The following is a 25,269-nucleotide window of genomic DNA, read 5'->3' as shown; positions in this document are numbered from 1 at the left end:
GAGAAATGTCTTTCAGGAGTGTTTTTTACGTGTCAGTTGACAGCATTCTTGAATTCTTTTAAGTTTTCTTAGGAGTTCATGTTTATGAGTTATAGTAATTGAAATTTCTTCTTAATAGTCGAAGTAACATGTATGTTTTTTGTAGTTAAAGTAGTCTTGTTTGAGATGTGGTGCAACACATGCATCAGAATTCTTTAGTGTTTCTGTTGTAATAAAAATGCGCAGTGTAAGGCACAGATGAAAACCTGTGATTTTATGTTCCCCAACATAACGTTCGAGACCGTTTTCATAAAATTGATGATCTTTTCACAGAAATGTGCTTCTTTATTGTTTTAGGCATTTAAATTTTAGATACATTTATTTTAGGTTTTGGATTTCAGTTATTTAAAGACTTATTACGTGGAATGTATACAAATCAGCCATTTCAAGGCCTTTTAAGAGTTTAACAGTTTCAGAAACCCTGCAAAGTGGATATGTACTGTTGTATAATTACCATTTTAAAGATGAGGAAAGTGAGGTATGGTGAGCTTAAGTAACTTGCTTATGTAAATAGTTAAGTAGTAGATATAGAAATTGAGCCCTGAGGCAGTCTGACTCCCGGGCCCACTACTATACTACCCCAACTTGGGATATTATTCAATAAGGGTGGTTAAATTGTTAAACCCAGGTTTTGAAGAGTGTTCAAATTTTAAGCTACATATTTAGAAAAATAAATTTCTACTTTTAGAACTGTTAATTTTTAACAAATATGAACTATATAGGGAGGTCTTTGTAACCAATTCTTTGATTTTATTAACTTGAAACACATGTAAGTTAAATGACATAGAATTATTTATTTAGTCCTTTGAATATTATAAAGACATATATTGTGTCTAGCGTGGTAAAACTGACAATAGCTGGTTAATTCAGGACAGCTCAATTAAGGAAATGATGTTTAATTACATATAACTTTAAAATGAAGGTGTACATATTCGTTAAGCTGCAATTTGAAAATAAATAATCGATGCATTAAAAGTCATTCCTCACTAATGATTGCATAAAACATAGAGATGAAACAGTTGAACCTAAGAATAAAAATAACTTAAGAATATAGGACTATAAAAAATAATTTTTATGTTAGACTCAGAGGACTTAGTACATATTTGACATTTGACTCTGCAAATAATGAATATATAGATTAAAGGAAACACATGGTTATTAGAAAGCAGATTTTTTTTTTTCTAAACGAGAATGAACAAAATTGTTATTTCTGGAGTATGTGATGAATTTGGATACATTTTATTGAAAAAGCACAGGTAAGAGCTTGTATGTTTCCTGTTTGAAGGTATTTCTTTTAAAACTTTGTTTCATAATGGTCAAAAAAGGTAGAGGTAACAGCAAAAGAAAGAGACTTGGGGGGAGCTTTTTTTCCTACCTTTTCTTGATGAATTTGTTATTTGTATAAAAGACTAGTTGAGAATTTTATTGCTTCCATAATGCCTTTCAAAGGGATGTGCCTTGCTTGTTTAAGTTGCCTTACTGTCAGGAAAGTTATTTTAGAAACGAAACTTTGATTTTTTTAATAAAATGAAACAGGATTTAAAATTGAGAGCAAACTCTTGAGAAGTAGAAATGAGAGATGTAACTTGTGGTTATATCAGTGAGAAATTAGCTGCAAACAACAAAATAACTTTAGCTAACATAAGCAAAAAAAGGGATTATTGAAGGGATATGATGTAGATGACAAAATTGATGAGAAGGCTGAAGAACCAGGTCCAGAAAAGCAGAGAAAAAGGAAGGTCAGGTATCAAGAGGCTGCTACCAGTCATGCTGCAGGAGGTCTGCAGAATGCTGCAGCTAGACACTAGCAATACCAAGTCTAAACCATTTCTTCATCTTTTGGTTATTCAGTCAAGATTGAAAGTTCTGACCTAGGCTCAGATGGGCTAGACATAGATCATGTGATATATAGAAGCTGACAGGAGTGGGATGGGCCAGCGTCAGTTCCCTCCTTCTGTTAAGTGATGTGGGGTTTTGCCTCCTGTGGGTCCCTCAGGATAGGAATGGTGATTCAATTCTGGCAGAAGAAATGAGTGTTCACTGTAGGGGAAAAGATGGGTATGGAGAAGTCAGTTGCCCATTTTTCTTTATGTTGCCTTAAATTCCTTATTATTTCATTTTGATAACTGCATTATCCATTACTGACTAGCAATTTGAATTAAAATTTTTTCCAAAAAATTCAGCCTGAACGTGTTGAAAGAGCAGTTTTTTTTTTTTTTTTAAGAATAATGGATGATGGTGTGAATAGTATGGGATTTTTCATTAGAACAGAGGTATAATAGTCTAGCAATTTGGCATTATGGAGTATTTTGGAAAACAGGACCTATTTGATAATGACAGGCTATTTCTTTAAATTTTTTTTTTTTTTTTGAAATTGTAAACCAGGATTATAATTTAAAGAATTTGAGCTACACTTTTTTTTTCCCTAAGAGGCAATGGGATGTGTATGTATATATGTGTGTGTGTGTGTGTGTGTGTGTGTGTGTGTGTGTGTGTGTGTGTGTGTGTGTGTATACACACACACACATATATATAAAACTTGGAAGGGAGGAAATAGCTTATGCATTTCATTTGTTTATAGTTGGAGAAATTGGCCTTCAGTGAATAGTAAGCATCATCTATGCAAATGAACACTTTTGCAGGACTTTCGTTGTGGGGAACGTAAAGATGAATAGGAAATGCTGCTTGCCTTTAGGAAGCTCGCATGTACACAAATGATTATGACAGTATGGTAAATGCTCTGGTAGGTATAAAATGAAATTTTTTGGAATCATAGGTGCAGGAACATGTACATTTTCTAGGGAACATGAAAAAAAATTTTCCTGATAGAGATAATAATTGAAGTAGGCCTTTAAGGATAAGTAAAATATTGATAGGCAGAAATAAGACTAGTGTGCCAGGTGAGAGAACAGTGGGAGGAAATAGTGAGGTGGGAAGTGTAAAGGTAGAATTTGGGTGTGTTAGGTTTGATATAGTACAAGGAAGTAGTAATGTTTGAGATGGTACAGAGAAGTAGTGAAATGTTTGATATGATACAGGGAAATAGTGAAAGAGTCTGACATGTGGAAGGTGCTCAGTAAGTGCTTCTTGGGTTGAATTAAAGTAGAAAGATGTTGGAGCTGGATTATGGAAGGCTGGAAGGCCTTGAATTCTGTACTAACTTGGTTCATGTTGTAGGTAGTATGAGGCCACAATCTGTTTTAAACCAGGTTTATGAGAGTAGGAAGTAGATTTGATGACTTTGTTATGGTGATTTATGATGATAAAAAAATAACAGCCAACAGTCATATAGTGTATACTATGTGCCATACACTGTTCATTTGATTGCATTACATATATTAATTCATTTGATACCTAATCCTATGAGATAGTTACTGTTATTCTCTTTTACAGATGAAACTGTGACACAGAGTGTAAATTACTTGCCAGAGATCACATAGGTAGCATGATAAACTATACTGTTAGTTCTTTCTGTGGTTTTATTGTGTATGTAATTGCTCATGCTTTAGGGAGACAGTACAAACCAGCATTGACTGGAGGCTGATAGATACTTAAGTTCAAATCTAGCTTTGCTATTTCTCTGAAGTGGTTTCTTCTCTGAGTTGCAGTTTCCCAGTATGTAAAAAGAGATAAAACATCCAGGGTAATGATAAATATTAGGGATAATGTAAAGTGCACAGCAAAATAATTGGCATACAGTAAATAATGGCGGCTCTAGTTATTATTAAGGGTGTTGAAAGTAATTAATTACTTATTTCACTGTTACAGTGTTCTCAGTTCTATGCTGAACACTTTGGTATGTACAGAAAGCTATGGCATGGTTTTATAGTGGAAGCTTGCAGTTAAGTTACAGAGATGAAACTAATGTATGTGAAATAATTAAGGATGGAATTTTATTTTATTTATTTATTAAAATATCTTACAATTTTATTTGTCAGTAAAGCTGGGGAGAAAAGTCAATGGGTAATTATAATAACCTAATTGAGGCAGAACATCTAATGGTCAAAGCATTCAAGAATGAATGTTGAGTCATCTTCTCAGGCAAAGAACCATGAAGAGCTGAGTGTTGGGTGAGGACAAGGGTGTGGAAAGAAGGTGATTATAAATACCAGCAATGTGACCTGCTGCACAAACCAGGACTGAAATAGTTTTTTTTTTTTTTTTTTTTTTCTGGTTATGTAGGCATTGCCAACATTTTTTTAAAATGAATTTTTATTGGTGTATAGTTGCTTTACAATGTTGTGTTAGTTTCTACTGTACAGCAAAATGAATCGGCTATACATATATCCCCTCTTTTTTGGATTTCCATCCCATTTAGGTCACCACAGAGCATTGAGTAGAGTTCCCTGTGCTAAAAGAGTAGGTTCTCATTAGTAAGGATGGCATTTTAGTATTTAGTTGTTCAGGGAGATTAATAAGGGCTGTAGTATTTGGAGGTTGGTTTATGAATTTGATCAAATCCTTGGAAAAGTGTAAATAGGATATGATAGATGGACGGGTAGGAAGACTTTGTCAGGGTAAGATGTGTAAGCTAAGTTGAAAGCTTTATGATGGCAGGATGTCTTTTGTTCAGTCTCCAAGTTATGGCCTCATGCATAGTATTTAATAATGCCCAGCAAATATTTTATTGATGAAGGGAAGTCAAGAAGGAGTTTCAAAATATTTGAGGGAGGGATCAGTTAGGAGATTGCCCTACCGGGAATTGAGGTATTCCTATTGGGAGCTTTGGGACAGCAAGTGTTTTATTTATTTATTATCCTGCCTTATTTCAGAAGGAGCTTAAATGGGACACAATTGTTTGGAATGATTTGATGGGCAGTTGATTGTGTAGATCATTAAGCAGAAGACTGATAAAAGTTAAATTTATGCAGTATTAGTCTGAGTCTAGTATTTTATTTTGTTTTTAACAGCTCTATTGAAATATAATTCACATACCATAAAATTTACCCTTTTAAAGTGTATAATTGAGTGATTTATAGTATATCACCAGGTTGTGCAACCATCTCCACAGTCAATTTTAGAACATTTTTATCACACCAAAAAGAAACTTCATACCCATTTGCAGAAACTCTCCATTCTCGTCACCCTCAACCCTTGGCAACCACTAATTTACTTTCTATCTTTGTGGATTTGCCTATTTGGCTATTTCATGTAAATGGAGTTATACAACTTGTGGCCATTTGTGACTGGCTTCTGTCGTGGGGCGAGTATTGACTGCTGTAGTCTACATGTTTAGTGGTGGATGCTTGGACTGGTTAGTAGCAAAGAGGTTGGGAAAACATCGCCAAGAGTCTTTGAAAGAATAATTATGGGAGTGGATAGAGGGGAAAAAAAGGAGGACTATGGATAAAGGAAAATGATCTGGGGAAGGAAATGTTTACTGAATACTTAGTGAGTGCCATCCACTGTTATCTTAATTGTCATGACTGCCTTGCAAATTTGGTTTTATTCCTTATGAATAAAGTCTATAATCACAAGACAGTAAATGGTGGAACAGACATTTCACTCATGATTTTCTGATTCTGTGGTCCATGTTCTTTCCTCCCTAAGATTGAAAAGGAATTATTAGATTTTAAGTTTTAGATCTGGAAGAACTGGGAGAATATTTCTGTTGACATTTAGGAATCCGGGTTCTTCCACTCAACAGTCTTGTCAGTCTTTTTGTGTTAAATAGTGACTTTCATGTAATGAGAAGAACATTGGAGGGAACTGGAAATGGAAATGCGTTTTTAAAAATTGCTAGTTATCTTTATAGCTAACATTCCCTTTGAATTAGCCGTTACATTCTTGTGCTAAAAGTTCCTCACACTACAAGTACGAAGAAAACTATATAGCTAAGCTGAGAATTGAGGTATCATGAAAGTTGGCATTGGGATTCATTTGTAGACCTACATTTTCACTTAAAATTTGAAAATTTTATGCTTGTTATGTAAAAATCTGTATGTGTGCTTTACTTTGTTTTTATAATATGTTCAGGGTGGAAGCTGGTCATTCATACTGAGATAAAATTCTTTCAACTTTAAATTAGTGGTTCTCAATACCAAGAAGTTTTGGAAAATGGGTTGTACTAAATTATTAAGGTTCTATCCACCCTAAAGCTCTAGGGTCTTATATTCATTTTGTTGTATGGTTTAAAATTGTTGAAACATTGAAAGTTAAAACTCTACTGCTGTCTCTCCCTTAGGTAGTCTGTAGAGTCACACACTATATTTAGTGTAATAGCTTTGGTACATGTTTGTTCTTTTCTGGAATGATTTTTGTCCTAGCTTTTTATTCCAGTTCATTTTTGGAATGTAATTTTTTTTTTTTTTAAAGATTCTGTTCTCATTTAGTGGTTCAATATCCATAATTTATTGGGATCTTCAAGTAGATTTTGCTGTGGTAAGTTTTTTCAAAGCAAAAAGAAGTGAACCATCGTATTAAATAAAAAAGTACTCTGTCAAATCAACTACATGCTTTCAATAAATAAACATGAATTTGCAGAATTAAAAATAATATCCAACATGAGGGATGCTACTGCTTTTAACTGGTTTTACTACTTAAAAATATTCTTTCCATAAATAAATTTCTTCCTTTTAGAAAGGTATACTGAATAATATAACATATACCCCTGTTTATCAGAATCATTACCTGATAATGATTCATCTCTTTTTGTTTTTTAAAAATGAAAGAACATTATAAATGGCTCTCCTCAAATCCACTTTCCCCCTGCCCAGAGGCAGTTAAAACCACAATAAAGTAACCATTTCTTGTATAAAATTCTTTTTTTTTTTTTTTTTTGCTGTTCATTTCTATCAATCCGAGCTTTCCCTCTCTCCTAACTTTATTACATTTCCACTACTGTTCTTCTAATCACTTTGATAACTTCAAAAGTGCTTTTGAATTCTCTCCTTTACTGTATTCCTTTCTCAAAGCAATTTCCAACTTTGCTGACCAAAGCCAGCATTGTAGATCTTTTCTCATTGCTACCACAGTCCAGGGAGATTTTCTGTATATTTAACCTGCTTGCCTGGGCCACAAAGAAAAAATTTGGTTTAGTTTTTCAAAGTATTATATTGCCCTTATGAATTTCATAAACTTAGGATAGCTTTGTCTTTTTCATTTTATGGTCTCTTTTTAAAGACCACTTAGAAAATGGCACTTTCTTATTTAAGTATAGGAAAGCATAAAGAAGTGACATAGATTCATGATTTCACTACCTGGATAACCCAATGACATGTTTTAAATTAAAGTAACATAAATGCCTCTCTATGCATGAATTATCTCTGGAATACATAAGTGATTGCCTCTTGGGTTAGCAGTGGGGTGGCTAGGAGATAGGCCTGGTAGGGAAACTTACTTTAGTACTTTTTATGTGGTAGGGAAACTTACTTTAGTACTGCTGCTTGTTTTATTTGTTAAAATTTTTATCATGGGCTAATGTTACCTATTCAAAAATTCTTTTAAAAAATAATTTAGTGCATGGTTAGACCATTTAAGATAAGTGTTAATTTGAAAAACAAAATTCTCCCATCCTGCTATCTGTAGATAATCAGAATTTACTATTTCTTGTGTAGACTTCCGGAAGACAAAGTGTGTGTATATGCTAGCATTATATAATAGAATTATTCTTGTGTAGTTTTATTTTTTCTCTACATATATATGTAAATTTTTGTTTACAAGTGACATAAAAATATTTGATATGAAAGTATCAAGGTATTCACAAAATGTATTTTCCCTGTTTAGGACTAGATTTGAAAGTATTCTCGAGATATTTCAAAGTAATAAAGTAGTGTAATTAATATTAAAAATAGACACACGTGTACATAGGCAGGAAAACACATACACACACACCATTTATTAAGGAACAGCAAGTTGGAAGGTATTAGGACTGTACTAATTTTGCCTGGGAATCATACTATGAAAATCAGATGTGTCCAAAAGGACTGATGAAAATGGAAGATTTGAAAAGGGCCTTTGAGGAAAAAAAGGATTAGGATAAAATAAAACAAAAGCAACAATGAAAAGAAGGATGGAGCATTTATATTTTGTAAGAGCTAGGATTTATGTTTTTTCTTCCTAAATATAATTATCAAGGTTTTGTAAAAGTGATTCTTTCTACTTCAGACATAACAGAGTATATTGCAGGGGTTGAGGATTATGAAAGTGAATTGTGGGTACTTAGATGAGTCTGGGAAGGGAAATAGGGATCAGACCATACATAGCATGTTGAGGAGCAGTCTTCCAACCAGTGAAATTCATTGAGGTGTTCTAAAAAGTAGAGCCTTGATTTTTGTACTATTAAACCATGCTTGACATTAAACTGTGAATAGGCACATGTACATTTAAGATTGTTATATCTTCTTGATGAATTTATCCTTTTATTATTATAAAATTTCTCTTTATCTCTGGTGTTAACTCTTTTTCTTAAAGAAGTTTCATCTGATGTCAATACAGCCACTTCAGACCTACGTTTACTATTTGCCTTCCATCCATCTTTCTTCATTCTCCATCTCTAAAGTGCATATCATGCAGACAATATATAGTTGGGGCTTTCTTCCTTTCTCTTTCTTCTTCTCTCTCTCTCTTCCTTCCTTCCTTCCTCCCTTTTAATTGGAGACTGTAGTGTATTACATTTAATGTAAAAATTGGTATAGTTGAATTTTGGTGTACCATTTTATTTATTTTTTTACTTAGAGTTAATAATTTAAAACTTTAATGCAGAGTAGAAACCATGCATCTCTGTAGATCTGTTAACTCTCTTGCCACTCCCTCTAACCTACTGGCCTTGTATGCTATAGTTATCATAGGTGTTACATCTGCACATATTATAACCCCACAAGATAATTTGATTTTTGCTTTAAATAGTCAAAAGTATGTTAAAAAATTAAGCAGAAAAAAGTCTCATTTACCTAGCTGAATATTTCTGATGTTCTTCATTAATACCAGTTTCCCTCTGGTATCGTTTCCCCTCAGCCTGAAGAACTTTATTTAGCTCAGGCTTGATGGCAGTGAGTTTTCTTTTCTTTTTTCCTTTTTTTTAATAGATCTTTATTGGAGTATAATTGCTTCACAATACCGTGTTAGTTTCTGTTGCACAGCAAAGCGAATCAGCCATATGCATACACATGTCCCCATATCCCCTCCCTCTCGAGCCTCCCTCCCACCCTCCCTGTCCCACCCCTCTAGGTCATCGCAAAGCACCGAGCTGATCTCTCGGCTGTGCTGTACTGCTGCTTCCCACCAGCCAACTGTTTTACATTTGGTAGTGTATATATGTCGATGCTACTCTCACTTCGCCCTCCCACCCCATGTCATCGAGTCCATTCTCTACGTCTGCCTCTTTATTCCTGCTCTGCAACTAGGTTCATCAGTAGCATTTATTTATTTATTTATTTTTAGGTTCCATGTATATAATACTTTGTATTTCTGCAGTGTCAGTTGTGATTTCTCCTTTTTCATTTCTAATTTTATTGGTTTGCATCCTCTCCCTTTTTTTCTTGATGAGTCTGGTCGAGGGTTTATCAATTTTGTTTATATTCTCAAAGAACCAGCTTTTAGTTTTATTGATCTTTGCTTTCTTCGTTTCTATTTCATTTATTTCTGCTCTGATCTTTATGATTTCTTTCCTTCTACTGACTTTGGGTTTTCTTTGTTCTTCTTTCTCTAGTTGTTTTAAGTGTATGGTTAGATTGTTTATTTGAGATTTTTCTTGTTTCTTGAGGTGAGATTGAATTGCCATAAACTTCCCTCTTAGAACTGTTTTTGCTGCGTCCCATAGGTTTTGGGTCATCGTGTTTTCATTGTTATTTGTTTCTATGTAGTTTTTTATTTCTTCTTTGATTTTTTCAGTGATCTCTTGGTTGTTTAGTAGTGTACCGTTTAGCCTCCATGTATTTGTGTTTTTTACCGTTTTTTTCCTGTAATTGATTTCCAGTCTTATAGCATTGTGGCCAGAAAAAATGCTTGATAGGATTTCAGTTTTCTTAAATTTTCCGAGGCTTGATTTGTGACCCAAGATGTGATCTATCCTGGAGAATGAGTTTTCTTTTATTTGAAAAATGTCTTTATTGCACTTTCATTTTTGAAGGATATTTTTGCTCTTCAAAGATTTCTGGGCTGACTATATTTGCACCACCTTCAGACTTAAAAAATGTTATTCCACTGTCTTTTGGCCTCCATAGTTTCTCATAAGAAGGTGCTAGTAATTTGAATTTTTGTTTCATGTTAATGAGCCATTTTTCTCCGGCTGCTTTCAAGATTTTTCTTTATCTTTGATTTTCAGTAGTTTGATTATGATGTGCCTAGGTATGGTTTTCTTTGGATTTATTCTGCATCTCTCTCTCTCTCTCCCCTCCTTCTGGAACCTATGTCACCTTTCAGATATTGTTCCCCAAGTCTCTGAGGATCTATTCTTTTCACTTTGTGTCTCTCTTTTTAATATTTTTCCCCTCTCTTGTCAGACTGAATGATTTTTACTGATCTGCCTTCAAGTTCACTGATTATTTCCTCTGTTCTGCTGTTTAGCTCATCCAGAGAATTTTTTATACCTGACATTGCATTTTTCAGTTCTGTAATTTCCATTTGTTCTTTTTGATAGTTTTAGAGTTTCTGTGATATTTACTATTAATCATTACTATTTCATTGTGATAGTCACAGCTGCTTTCAAGTCTTTATCTGATAATTCCAACATTGTGTCATTTCGTCTTCTGTTGAGTGTCTTTGCCTTAGAGAATGGGTTACATTTTCCTGATTCTTCATAGATGGAATAATTTTGGTTTGTATGAATATATCAAGCCTTGCGTATCTGTTTTCTTGATGAATATACGCTGTGCTTCCAGTTTTGGGCCATTATGAATAATGCTTTTGTGAACAAATGTTTACCCTTCTTTGTGGGGACATGTTTTCTTCGGTATATACCTAGAAGTAGAGTTGCTGGGTCATATGGTAAGTGAATGTTTAAGTGTTTTCCAAAGTGGCTGTTTTATTTACAAATGATTTTGATTTTTTTCTATCATTCCAACTAGGAATGTATGAAATTTACCTCAGTGTACTTTTTTTTTTTTTTTTTAATTATTAGCACCTTTAATTATTATTTATTTATTTTGGCTGTGTTGGGTCTTCGTTTCTGTGCGAGGGCTTCCTCTAGTTGCAGCAAGCGGGGGCCACTCTTCATCGCAGTGCGCGGGCCTCTATCGTGGCTTCTCTTGTTGTGGAGCACAGGCTCCAGACGCGCAGGCTCGGTAGTTGTGGCTCACGGGACCAGTTGCTCCGCGGCATGTGGGATCTTCCCAGACCAGGGCTCGAACCCATGTCCCCTGCATTAGCAGGCAGATTCTCAACCACTGCGCCACCAGGGAAGCCCCCTCAGTGTACTTTTAATTTGCCCTTTTTTTTCTTTTTTTACCCCACAGAGGTGAGCATCTTTTCATTTATAGCCATTTATATTTCTCTTTCTTTGAATGGTTATTGTCTTTTACCTTTCACTCTTCCTTTCTTCCCTCCTTATTTCCCTCCTTTGTTGACATCACCTTCTAGATATCCTTTATATATTAAAGTGATTAACTCTTTGTCTCTGAGTGCAGATAATTATTCTCTTTTGGTCATTTTTCTTTTGGCTACTTTTGGTATGTTTTTGTGAAGAAGTTTTAAATTTTCACATAATTTGAGTATCAGTCTTTTCTTAATGTCTGGATTTTGAATTATAGTTACTAAGACTCCCCTATTACAGGGTTATAAAGAAGTTATCCTGCATTACCTTTTAAAGTTTATGATTTATTTCCCTACCCTGTTTTAATATTTCATCCATTTAGATATATTTTGTTTTAACATGTACGATATGTACAGAATTTAATTATTTTCCCCAGTAGCTGTCAAGTTTGTGTAGCTTTTTAAGAAAATTGTTGTAAAATATACACAACATAAAACTGACAGTTTTAACCATTTTTAAGTGTACAGTTTAGTGGCATTAAGTACATTCACAACTATCACCTTCAGAACTTTTTCATCTTCCCAAACTGAAACTCTGTACCCATAAAACAGTAACAACCATACCCCACCTCCATCCCTGGCAGCTACCATCCTGCTTCTGTCTCTGTGAATTTGACTATTTCAGGTACCTCATGTAAGTGGAATCATATAGTATTTGACCTTTTGTGATTGGCTTATTTCACTTAGGATGATGTCCTCAAGGTTCATTCATGTTGTATGTAGCATGTGTCAGAATTTCCTTCCTTTTGAAGGCTAACTAATATTCCATTGTATGTATATACCACATTTGTTTATCCATTCATCTGTCAGTGGACCCTTGCATTGCTTCCACCTTTTGTCTGTTATGCATAATGTTGCTGTGAACATTGGTGTACAAAAATCTGTTGAAGCCCCTGCTTTCATTTTTTTTTTTTTTTTTTTTTGGGTATATACCCAGAAACGGCTTTGCTGGCTTGTGTGGTAATTCTGTGATTAATTTTTTGAGGAATTGCCATATTGTTTTTTGTAGCAGCTGCACCATTTTACATTCCTATCAGCAGTGTACAAGGGTTCTGGTTTCTCCATATCCTCACTGATATTTTTGTTTGTTTGTTTTTGTTTTTGATGTTTTGGTAATAGCCATCCTAATGGATGTGAAGTGGTATCTCATTTTGGTTTTGATTTGAATTTTCTTAATTATTAATAATATTGAGCATCTTTTCATGTGCTTGTTGACCTTTTGTATATCTCCTTTGGAGAAATGTCTGTTCAAGTCCTTTGCCTGTTTTAAAAACTGGGTGGTTTATTTTGTTGAGTTGTAGGAGTTCTTTATATATTCTGGATATTAACTCCTTATCAGATATATGATTTGTAACTGTTTTCTTCCATTTTGTGGGTTGCCTTTCACACTATTGATAGTGTCCTTTGGTACACAAAAGTTATTAATTTTGATGATGTTCAACTTATTTTTTATGGTGTTGTTGCCTCCTTGTCGTGTCATGTCCAAGAAATCTTTGCCAAATTTAATATCATAAAGCTTTGTCCCCTATATTTTCCTCAAAGAGCTTTATAGTTTTAGATCTTATATGTAGGTCTTTGATCCATTTTGAGTTAAATTTTGTATGTGGTATAAGATAAAAGTCCATGTTCATTAATTAACGGATATCCAGTTTTCCCAGCACCCTTTCTCGAAAAGACTATCCTTTCCCTGTTTGAATGGTTATGGCACCCTTGTCAAAAATTATTTGACTGTATATGGGAGGATTTATTTCTGGGCTCTGTTCTGTTCCATTAGTCTGTGTGTTTCTATGTTAGTGCCACACAGCTTTCGTTACTGTAACTTTGTACTAAGTTTTGAAATCAGGAAGTGTGAGACCTCCAACTTTGTTCTTTTCCAAGATTTTTTTGGCTATTCATAGTCCCTTGAGATTCCATATGAATTTTAGGATAGGTTTTCTCTTTCTCCCAAAAAACATTGTTGGGATTTTGATAGCAATTGCATGGATCTGTAGATCAATCTGAGTAAGTAACTTCCAAACGTGAACGTTTGTCCCATGTCTGACTCCTATACTAAATAATCCAATTATCCAAATGGCAGATTTAAGAAAAATCCAAGCTGTTTAATCCCATGTTTAAAGCTTAAGGGGAGGAAAAGTTATCAAAGTGTCTACTAGCTATCTGAAGGAAGAGTTTTTCTGAAGGTGCTACTGAACAATGAGGCCAAAAAAACTGAAACATCGGAGTTTGGAGCAGAGAAAGGTTTATTGCAGGGCCGTGCAAGGAGATGAGCAGCTTGTGTTTTACATGGTTTACCCCTACCCTTTACTTTTATACAGATATCACATAGTTGACCATTGTTCTGTACCTTGCTTTTGTTCAGTTAACAATACGTTTTGGAGATTGTTCCATATCTGTACATAAGGAGGTTCTTCAATCTATTTTTTAATAACTGCATAATATTCTATAGTATAAATGAAGCATATTTAACTAGTTTGATGGCTATTTATTTCTGGTCTTTTACTATTATAAGCAAGATTGTCGCAAAAGGCCCTGTTATATGTTATTTTGTACATGTATGAATATCCCTGTAGGATCAATTTCTAGAAGTGCTGTTCCTGGTTAAAAGCTATGGGTATTTATAATTTTGATATAATTTTGAAAGCAGAGATGTTTAAATGAACTGAAACGATGGAATTTTGTATACTATTTACCCAGAGTGGAATCTCACTTTATAACAAGTGGAAATCTAAGAATTAAATTCATAATTGCTGAGATAGTTATGAAATCCTTATGAAATTCTTTTTGTTTTTCAGGTATACAAAACTAGGATATGCTGGAAATACAGAACCACAGTTTATCATCCCTTCCTGTAAGTATTTCTTTTAAGTCACAAATAAGCTGATTTAATATCTTTTCTTAATAAAGTAAAATAAATAATCATTTTTGACACTCTGTAAGATTTAGTCCTTTAAAAACATGGTTTGCCAAGTTCTAAGCATGGCCTCATTTCTGTACCTCTGACCATTCATTTCAGATCTCTGTTTAGCTCTTCATTGACCAGATCTGCCAAATATCTTTTTAAAGACAAAAATGAATGAGCTGATAGTTAAACAGTTTTCTGCTTTGAGGGTATTGCTGTTAATAATGTGTGTGTGTTACTATTAAGTAATGCATTCCCCATCACACGCCTACAAAGGCTATCCTTTGGTTTGTGGATGTGATTGTTTGCAGGGCTCGTGCTTGTTGACATCCCTGACAAGAGCTCATGTTTCAAAATAAGGATGGCATCTCATCTTTAGAGATGCGGACTTCAGCTGTTTTCTAACATCTTTTTTTATTTTATTTTATTTATTTATTTATTTATTTTTGGCTGTGTTGGGTCTTCGTCTCTGTGCGAGGGCTTTCTCCAGTTGCGGCAAGCGGGGGCCACTCTTCATCGCGGTGCACGGGCCTCTCACTATCGCGGCCTCTCTTGTTGCGGAGCACAGGCTCCAGACGCGCAGGCTCAGTAGTTGTGGCTCACGGGCCCAGTTGCTCCGCGGCATGTGGGATCTTCCCAGACCAGGGCTCGAACCCGTGTCCCCCGCACTGGCAGGCAGATTCCCAACCTCTGCGCCACCAGGGAAGCCAATTTTGAACTTTTGAACCTTGGGTTCTCATCACCATTGTATCCTTTCTCTATTTCACCTTTCTGCCAAAATTTGCAGTTTTAGTTTTCATTCTCTTATGAGAAGCTGTGGCATGTTAAAAATCCATTTGTGTATGAAAGAAGGTTTTTGATTTTGGGGGGTTTTTTTTCACCCAGCCAGTTTTAATGCTGCAGGTGTAGTTTTATAATGAGCAGATATAATCACTGCCACTGATAAGCACGGATATTTTATCTGGAAAACCTGTGGATATGGTTCAAAGTTATTTTCATAATCTTTGTTTTTTAGGAAGTTTATAGTGAGCCCTCTGATGTCTGTGTACATTGTAAATAAATTGCTAGAGAAGCTTTCTAACATTTAGAAGTAGATTGGATTTAGAATTTCCTTCAGTATTTTCTACCCACCTTATTAAGGATATAAATTGTTATTAAATGAAAGTGTAACAGTTGGGTACCATATCAGCTTAAGTGCATGCAGATTTTTTTTTTTTTTTTAAATTTTTGGCCGTGCCGTGCATCATGCAGGATCTTAGTTCCCTGATCAGGGATGGAACCCAGACCCCCTTCAGTGGAAGCATAGACTCTTAACCAATGGACCACCAGGGAAGTCCCCAGGCAGATATTTTGAATGAAGAACTGTTTAACTTGAAGGATTCAGAAATTTATAACTTAATTAAGAAATATACAATTTTTAGGTCTAGAACTGTATGCTGGATTTCTGAAATTATATAAGGAGATTGTTGTGGGTTTTACCTAAATGATTTGCAATTTCCTTTTTGTATATGTGATTTAAGTTTAACAGGTCTTTATGCCAGTGTTATACCTAAATTACTAGTTCATAATAATGCAAATAGGATAGAAATATGAAGAAAACTTTAAAAAAAATTTCCCCGTGCAATTTTCCTACTTTTATAACTGTTTTTCAGTTTTTTCTTTCTGGTTGTCCATCAAGCATAGGTTGACTTGGTGAAATTATAATTTTACTCAGATCAAAATAGATCTCACATAGTTTTTAAAAACATAACTGAAACATTCCCACAGCAGTACTTTGGTTTTTTTGGGGCTTTTTACACTTGAGGCCTTGTCTCTGGGTGGAAGTTGAGATTTCATTGTGTTAAATGAATTTTGTCTTTTTTTTTTTTAAATGACCTTTTTGCTTTAATTTGACACTTTAAATATACTAGATCATGTTCTATTTAGTAAGACTTTATTACGGAAGAAATACAAGTGAAAAATTTGTCTCACTTGAAAAAAATACAATTTTTGACGTGTATAAATAACTTCTATTTTAAAGGTATTGCTATTAAGGAGTCAGCAAAAGTGGGTGATCAAGCTCAAAGGAGGGTGATGAAAGGTGTTGATGACCTAGACTTCTTCATTGGTGATGAAGCAATAGAAAAACCTACATATGCAACAAAGGTATATTTTTATGATTTGTATAAATACAAATAACATTTTCTTTCAAAAAATTAGTTTGTTCTATAATTGTGCCGCTTGGAATTTCAGTCAATTACAAGCCTAATACCCTCAACCTCTTCACAATAGAAATTCCTTCTTCTCTGTGGCTCCTCCCAGCCTTGCTTTGACTGTACTGGTTTTTTTCCCCAAGAGGAAGATTTTAGCCCCTTCAGGTGAGCAGTATTTACTTTTTCCACCTCAGAATCATTAATGTGATTGGCTTTCTCTTGCCTCCACATCGCCACACCTAGAGATATTTCCCTCCCGTCTTTATTCAGACCCACACTTTCTGCCCTTTTGAAGCCTATGTCATCTGGAAGTGCCACTCTCTTTTCTCCTTTTTATCTTTTTCCCTTTCTTGTTTGTTCCCTACCATTCTTCCTCCTTCTCCCTTATTATTGAGGTATAATTTATATACAGTAAAATAGGTAAGGCTTAGTTACACAGTTTAAAAATTTTTGTGACTGTAATCCTAAAAGTTCAGGACATAGAACAAGTCTAGTAACCCAGATGCTTTCCTTGTGTCTGCTCCCACAGTCACTACCCCACCTGCACCAAAAGGGAAACACTATTCAAATTGACTTTACCTAGTTTGCACATTTCTTCCTTGGTCCCTCTTTTCTTCCGTTTTAGTAATTTATTCATTAACAAACAACTACCATGTATAAACAACTTTACTAAGTGCTGAGATTAAATAAGAAAAATGGCTTTCCTGACTTCAAGTCTATTATAATTGGTGGAAAGGAAGCCATTGAAGAAATAATTATAAGTGGCTTGTAGTTATACAGATATTTGGCTCTTGGAGCTTAGAAACAAAACAGAACTGGAGATAAATATTTAGAAGGTATTAGTTACCTTTGGAAGGGATAAGATTCCCAGGGGTAGGCCTAGGACAGAGCCTGATCAATGCATCATTTAGGTTTGGATGGAGGAGGAAAGCCTACAAAGGAGACTGAGAAGGCATAGTTAGAGAGACTGGGTAAACAGGAAGGAGTGATAAAGAGTGTGGAATGCTGCAATCAAGTAAGCTAGAGCCTATAGGTTATTTGCTGTCTTTAGCTACAAGGATGTCATTTATAACCTTAATAAGAATAGTTTTAGAAGAGCAATGAGGCTGGATTAAAGTAGATTGGATTATGAATGACAAGGAAAAAATGACAGTAATATTCAGTGAGGTTTAGCTTTGGGAAGGAGAGATGAAGAGACAAGTTGTGGGCTTAAAATGGAAGAGATGCTTAAATGCTAGTATGAAAGAATCATTAGAAAAAGAGATTAAAGTAACAGGAAAGGTGGAGTATAATACAGGGCTCTTGACAAAGCTAAAGGGATGGAATCCAGATGATCTAATTGATACATGGAGGATCTCTTACATTATAAAAAGTGAAAAAGAAAAAAGAGGTAAGTATGGAAGCAGTTTTATAGATTTGGTGAAGAGAAGCTGGATTCCTGACTGTTGGCTTCTGCTTTCCTTGTGAAATGCATGGTGATGTTATCTCTGCTGCCCAGGAAATAGGGGGGAGAAAGTGAAATCTGAGTGATAGGGAGAATATTTAAAATCATCACTGTGGATAACAGAGTAGGGAAACAAAGCCTTGCCAGGTAAATTTAGGTCCATTTGGGAATAGCAATTATGAATTCTTAGTTTTATCAACCAGTTCTGTGTGATTTGTGTGATCAGCATTCTGGGTATAGGCAAGTTTAGGGTAGGACTGTGCTGAGTTGGGTTTTGGTAGATGGAATGACAAAAGGAAGTATGAATAGTCAAAGTGATGGGGCCTAAAATCTAAACTGTGTGTGTGTTTGTGTGTGTTGTGAGGGGGATGGTTTTTGGCGAGGGAAGAATTACAACAGCCAGTGGACTGCAAGTCTAATTGTGATCCAGAGAGATACAGTGAGGTGCTGGAGTATGCTAGAAGGATAAGAAGTTGTGATCAGAGAGGGGTGTACTTGCATTTCAGGGACTTAGAGATGATAGTGATGATCTAAACTGTGGCCAAAATGGAAAAGACACCTTTGAATGTCATGAAGTCAGTGAGCTGAGAGGCCAGAGTTCCTCTGCATCGATTCTGTTCTTTTAAACACATTTTCATGTCTTCCAAATGCAACAAACACACCCAAATGACAAAAATTCTTTCAATCCTACCTTCTTTCCTTAGCATTTTAGCTATTGTTTTATTTTCCTCTTTTAAAACCAAACTTCTTATTTAGTCTCATTATTTGGTAAGCTCTTTGTTAAATCCAATTATATGTAACAATTTTCATCCTTCTTGATTTGTCTTTCTTTCACAAGACTACGCTGCTGGTTCTCTTCCTAACGTGGACTATTCTTTTTATTTGTTACTTGTTTATTTTTTTCCCCTACTGTCACTGGTTCTTTCTCCTTTGCCTACTACTCAAAGGTCAGTATTTCCTAGGTACTCTCCTTGATTCTCTTTTATTTCTTTATTAGAGACTTTCTCTAGGTGATCTCATCCACACCTTCGTCAACAACCACAGCCTACATCTCTACTTCCAATTCCTTGACCCCATTTCCAAGTACCTACTGTCACCTACCTACTACCTGGCTCTTGAGGTTAATATACTCAAAACAAAATTTATTACATATACTCTACCCTTGCTTATTCCAAGATAAGACAAAACACAACTTTCGTGTCTTGATTAATAGATCCTTTCCATCCTGACTTCAGAGCTAGAAACCTAGTGATGATATCTTTGAGTTTTTCCTCGTAGTGACAGAAATCTTGAATCTGGCCTAGCGTTATTTACACCAAAACTGGGGCTCTTAGTCTTTCTTGCTTGGTTCTTTTAAGATTCATTTCAGCTTTCCCAATGCTGCTATAATAATCTTATTAAAAATTGAAGCTATTCTTGTTTATACCTTGCTTGAAAATTTCTACTGATATTCTGTTTCTTATAGAATAAAACCCAAATACAAGGCAAGTAATCGTTTTTGAGAACCTGGTCCCCTTTGTGTAGAACTGATCTATCTGTCTACACCCCTTTCCCTAAAGGCACACGTGTTTTTCATTGATCACTGTTGTGTTTGTATATTATTGCAGTGTTTGTATATATTTTTTCTATTCTCTATTTACCCCACCCCCTGAAAACAAAATTAACAAGGTTGCTCCTTTAAGACCCAGCTTAGATACGACCTCCTCAGTCATAGAGGAATAGGAGGCTTCCCATTTTCCCTCTGAAGCCAAGTTGATCATCTTGTCCTAGGTACTTTATTTCCTTAAAAACTTACAATGTTATGTTTGTATCTATTTCTTTCACTGGACAGCTTCTTATGGCAGGATGTTCATGTCCTTAGCATTTGTGCCAATGGTTATAGTAGGTGCACAATAATAAATGAGGAATAAATGAATAAATAACACTTAAAACATTAAAATATGTCAGTTCCAGTAATGTTATAAAATGAATGATGTAGTACATTTTTTACTTCCCTAAAGCAAAATGGGGAGTAAAAGTTATTTTTTAAGTATAATGACTTAGAAAGTATCTAGAAGGCTATGGTGAAATGTGGATATTAGGAATTAATAGATTAGAGGTTTAATGATTGAGTAGATGACTGTAGGATGTTTATTTCACTAATGCATTCAGCCTTAAGTACTGGGTGTGTATTTGTACTATGTGCATGGAACTATATTTTTTTGTTTATTTTTCTTTTGTATATTTTTTGAAATTTTATGCCTACGTTTTTACTTTGCTTAAGGAAGTCTTCATATATTCAGAATACTAATCTTTAGTTACATGTGTTGTGAAACTATTTTATTGCAGAGATTCACAAACTTTCTCAGTGGCCGTAGTGTCTCAGTAAAATTTTTTACAGTGTCACTTAGAAAGAAATTCCTAACAGTTGTTTGTTAAGTAGCAACTTAGTAGCCACTTGAAAAAAATAAGACACATATTTGAAAGGAAAATATTTTTATTGTTAAATAATCACAGTTACTAGTAGGATGCATGTGCCTGTCGGGCACTTCACAGTTTCTTACACCTGGAATCAGATTGCACATCACCATCCTCATTTCTTATTGTACATGGGTTTTTTGGGGGAGGTATTTAGTTTTCATCATAGCAACTGCTGGCAACCCAGCTTTTCTAAGAAGTGATATTACTTGAAGGGACTCTAGTGTGATCTGATGTTGAAACTGAACTACTTTAAAGTAGTAGGTATGCAGTGCCAAACTGATTCTGAGTATCACCAAATTTCCCTGGAAAATGTAAAATATTTGCGGTGTCTTTGAGAATTTGCTGTAGTACCCTGGGGCTCAGTTTTGGAACCATGGTTCTATAACAAATACATATGACTTGTCTTATAAAATTTTGCTTGCTTGATTTATGGTTATTCTTGCTCTATACTTACCAACTGTGTTTTATATATTAGGCACACAACAAATACTTGTGAAAGAGCTAATAAAGATTAAGCAAATTGTCATAACCTGTAATTTTCACAGACTAAATTTTAATAGGTTACGTTTCCATTATTACAAAATTTTCAGCAATCTATAAAGACCGGTGCAATGACCTTCCATCTAGATTGTACAGTTTTTAACATTTTGACATATTTGCATTGTGTTTTTTAATTGAAACATCTGAAAATATGTTGTAGAAATAATTTCTTTTATCTCTAAATAGTTAAGTATGCATCTTCTAATGATCTCTGTGTCATTAGCACACCTAAGAAATGCTATCCTCATCTAATACTCACTAGTGATCTGTTTTATATTTGATTTTTTTCTGATATTAGTAAAGATTTAATTCCTGTTTTATTTTTTGTTTTAATAGTGGCCAATCCGCCATGGTATAGTTGAAGATTGGGACTTGATGGAAAGGTTTATGGAGCAAGTGATCTTTAAATATTTAAGGGCGGAACCTGAAGACCATTATTTTCTTTTGGTAAGTACAAATTTTAATTTCTGTGAGGAAATTTTTGAAGAAATTTAATGAGAACGTTTTCATCACATCTGTACTCATAGGACATACGTTCTTGTTTATTAAATTGTCATGTATCTAAAGACTTTGTTATAAAGCTGTATCATCTTTAGTATCTTCAACAGTAAGTTTCAGGGGAAAAAGTTGGAAACATGGCACTTTATTTTTAAAAAAATGACTGGTCTGATTATTATTTCATTTGTAATTCTTGGTAACAAACTACAATATAATTTAATTTTTAAACTTTTTCTTTCTTTTTTTACCAAAGCAATGCATGTTCATAATGTTAAAAAATCAAGTGCTATAATATCAGATTTAAATTAAAATTTTCCTTCCTCACCTCCCCCTACCCTTGAACCCTTGATTCCCCCCGGGCAGACACTTTAAACTTTAAGAGTTTTTCTTGATAGTTATATCATGTATTTCTTGTATTTTTGTTTGTTTATTTATTTATTTTAGTTTTTTTTGCTGCGTTGGGTCTTCGTTGCGGTGTGCGGCCTCTCGTTGTCGTGGCGTCTCTTGTTGCGGAGCACGGGCTCTAGGTGCGCGGGCTTCAGTAGTCGTGGCACATGGGCTCAGTAGTTGTGGCTTGCGGTCTCTAGAGCTCAGGCTCAGTAGTTGTGGCACACGGGCTTAGTTGCTCCGCGGCATGGGGGATCATCCTGGACCAGGGCTCGAAGCCATGTCCCCTGCATTGGCAGGCGGATTCTTAACCACTGTGCCACCAGGGAAGCCCGTATTTTTGGTTTTTTAAAATATTAGACAGTCTATTAACTTCCTGCTAGGTAAGATGAGTATTTCGTTCTTTTCCTTTTATCCCCTCCTTTACCCAAAATCCTTACCTTCTCCCTCTTTCTGTGACATTAATTTTGGGTTAAATTAATATTTTAATATTTTTAATATTTTATATTTTATTGTGATTGTGAATATTGTTTATGGTTGGACCATAAACATAAAGTTGAAAAGAACCTTGCAGTGAATGCCCAATATACCCACAACCTAGACTCAGCAATTAATTTACTATAATTGTTTTAGGACATCTATCTATTGGGTTATCCTTCTATCACTCCATCTTATTTTTTTTAATCACTTCAAAATGAGTTGCAGATGGAGTCATTTCACCCCTAAATACTTTAGCATACATTATCATCAACTAGAGTTTGTTATTGTTTACATTTTTTCTTTTATATAAAACTTACGGGCTTCCCTGGTGGCGCAGTGGTTGAGAGTCTGCCTGCCAATGCAGGAGACGCGGGTTCGGGCCCTGGTCTGGGAGGATCCCACATGCCGCGGAGCGGCTGGGCCCGTGAGCCGCAACTACTGAGCCTGTGCGTCTGGAGCCTGTGCTCCGCAGCAAGAGAGGCCGCGATAGTGAGAGGCCCGCGCAGCGCGATGGAGAGTGGCCCCCGCTCGCCGCAACTGGAGGGGGCCCTCGCACAGAAACGGGGACCCAACACAGCCAAAAATAAAATTAAATAAATAAATAATTAAAAAAAAAAAAACTTACATTCTGTAAAATCACACATCTGAACCCTACCATTTTATGGGTTTGACTGGGCATTGGCAGACTTTCTCTAAAGCTAGTTAGCAAATATTTTTGGCTTTGTGGACCATGTGGTCTCTTTCGCAGCTGCTTAATTAGCTCTGCTGTTGTTGTGGGAAGCAGCCATAGGCAATACTTAAATGAGTGGCTGTGGCTGTGTTCCAATAAAATTCTATTTACAGAAAGAAGTGGTGGACTAGATTTGGCCTGCAGGATGCATGATGTAGTTTGCCCATCCCCTGGGTTTGACAGATGCATACATCTGTGTAACCTAAACCCTTATCAAGATAACAGAGCATTACTGTTAACCTGGAAAGTTATCTCATGCCCTTTTCTAGTTAATCCCTGCCCCCATGCCCTGGAGGCAACCCTTGTTCAGATTTTTTCCAGTACATACATGTTTTGCTTATATTTGAGTTTCATGTAAATGGAGTTGTACAAGATGTGCTCTTTGGTAAGACTTCACTCATCATAATCTTAAGATTCATCCGTGTTGTTGCATATACACGTAATTTGTTGCTTTTTGTTGCTGGGTTGTACTCCATTGTATGCCTCCCTGTCCATTTTCCTGTTGATAATCACCTGGGCTGTTCCCAGTTTTTGACTGCTGTGAATATTTTTTGTGTATCGTGAACATTCTTAAACAAGTCTTTTTGTGGACATGTTTTTATTTTTCTTTTGTAAATACCTAGATATGGAATTGCTGTGTCGCAGGACAGATGCATGATTAATTTTATAGGAAACTTTCAGAACTTCTTCCAAGGGATTGTACCTTTTTGCACACCCACCAACTATGTGTTAGTGATCTGGTTACCCTGTGTATCCAGATCCAGCATCTGATGTGTCAGTCTTTTTACTTTTAGCCATTCTGGTTGGGTGGGTAAACTTTCTCATTTTGGTTTTAATTTGCATTTTTCTGATGACTGATGATGTTGAGTACTTTTTCATGTGCTTATTAGCTATTTGTATATTTTCCTTGTGAGGTCTTCTGATTATATTTTATTTTGTATAGAATTTCTGCTTTTCTTGGAGTTTATAATTTAACTGCCTTGGTTTTTTAGTTTTCTTAATTTTATATGTAACTCTTACTGAATTATCTTCAAACTCTTGAACATAGTCCAAAACCCTCTTAAGTTTAAACACATCAAGTAGTTTAGAAGTTAAAGGTTTTACATATGGAAAAAGTCTAATCCTCGTTAATTTTCTAAAAAAAATTTTATAGTGTCTTTTAAAATTAAAAAAAATGATTTTATTTGTAATGAATTTAAGTTTTATCTGTCTTTCCTTTTGCAGTTTATGTTCATTAAATTTAAGCAATCATTCCTTACCTCAAGGTCAAAAACATAATTCTTCTGTATTTAAGTTTAAACTTTTGCCTTTCAAGTTTAAATACTTGAGATAACAAAAAGGATTGGATAGTCAAATCAGATTCATAAGAATGATGTCTTATGTAGTTTCAAGCTTTGGTAATATGAAATGATTTAGGTATTCCTGAGGCATAGGTGAAACATTAAGTCCAGGATTTTGAGGGCTGTTCCTTAGGTCCTTTCCTGCCTCACTGGGATGTGTTGTGGCCCAGACTTAACCCGCAGGTTTCTAAGTGATGTGATGTATGCAGTCACATAACTTAAACTGAAGAAACATCTTAAACTGTGTAAACATCTCCGTTTTATACTCTAGTAGTTATATAAACATACAGATCTGTTTGAGTTCTCTACTGTTTAATGACTTTTAAATACAGTGTTTGAAATACATTATTTCTCACGTAAAAATTATCTATAAATTTATCAAAATAATTTGATATTCCGTACTTAAAATCTTATTCAATTTAATAGACTGAACCTCCACTGAATACTCCAGAAAACAGGGAATATACTGCTGAAATAATGTTTGAGTCCTTCAATGTTCCAGGCTTGTACATTGCTGTACAGGTAAGCAAGTTTATAAGTCAAAATAAGCTTGACTCTTAAATTTTAATCTGGTTTAATTCACTCTTAAAATATATGTATATTTTTCTTAACCTCAAAGCATATCATAGTTCTACTGAACTGATAATTTAGAAATTGTATTAGAGGAATGGAGCTATTTAGTCAGTAAAAGAGAAATGTTAAAGGAAGTAAGTTAATGTTTTTTGGATAAATCAAGACCTTTTATAGAACAGAAATAAGGGAACTGATAGTTATTGAGAATTTACTCTATG

The 25,269-nt window shown here is 34.9% G+C and overlaps 1 protein-coding gene across 1 annotated transcript in view; it reads left to right on the top strand.

The window, feature by feature from the left end:
• Window positions 1-25,269, top strand: part of ACTR3 (actin related protein 3) — a 55,950-nt gene that overhangs the window by 6,979 nt on the left and 23,702 nt on the right. The window contains exons 2-5 of the mRNA XM_082465915.1: window positions 14,301-14,356; window positions 16,428-16,552; window positions 21,380-21,490; window positions 24,905-25,000. Coding sequence (XP_082322041.1) covers window positions 14,301-14,356; window positions 16,428-16,552; window positions 21,380-21,490; window positions 24,905-25,000 — 388 coding nt within the window. The remainder of the gene's footprint in view (window positions 1-14,300; window positions 14,357-16,427; window positions 16,553-21,379; window positions 21,491-24,904; window positions 25,001-25,269) is intronic.

Source organism: Balaenoptera physalus (assembly GCF_965194825.1).
Source record: "Balaenoptera physalus genome assembly, chromosome: 6".
Taxonomy (NCBI): domain Eukaryota; kingdom Metazoa; phylum Chordata; class Mammalia; order Artiodactyla; family Balaenopteridae; genus Balaenoptera; species Balaenoptera physalus.
This window is presented reverse-complemented; position numbering and strand designations above follow the sequence as displayed.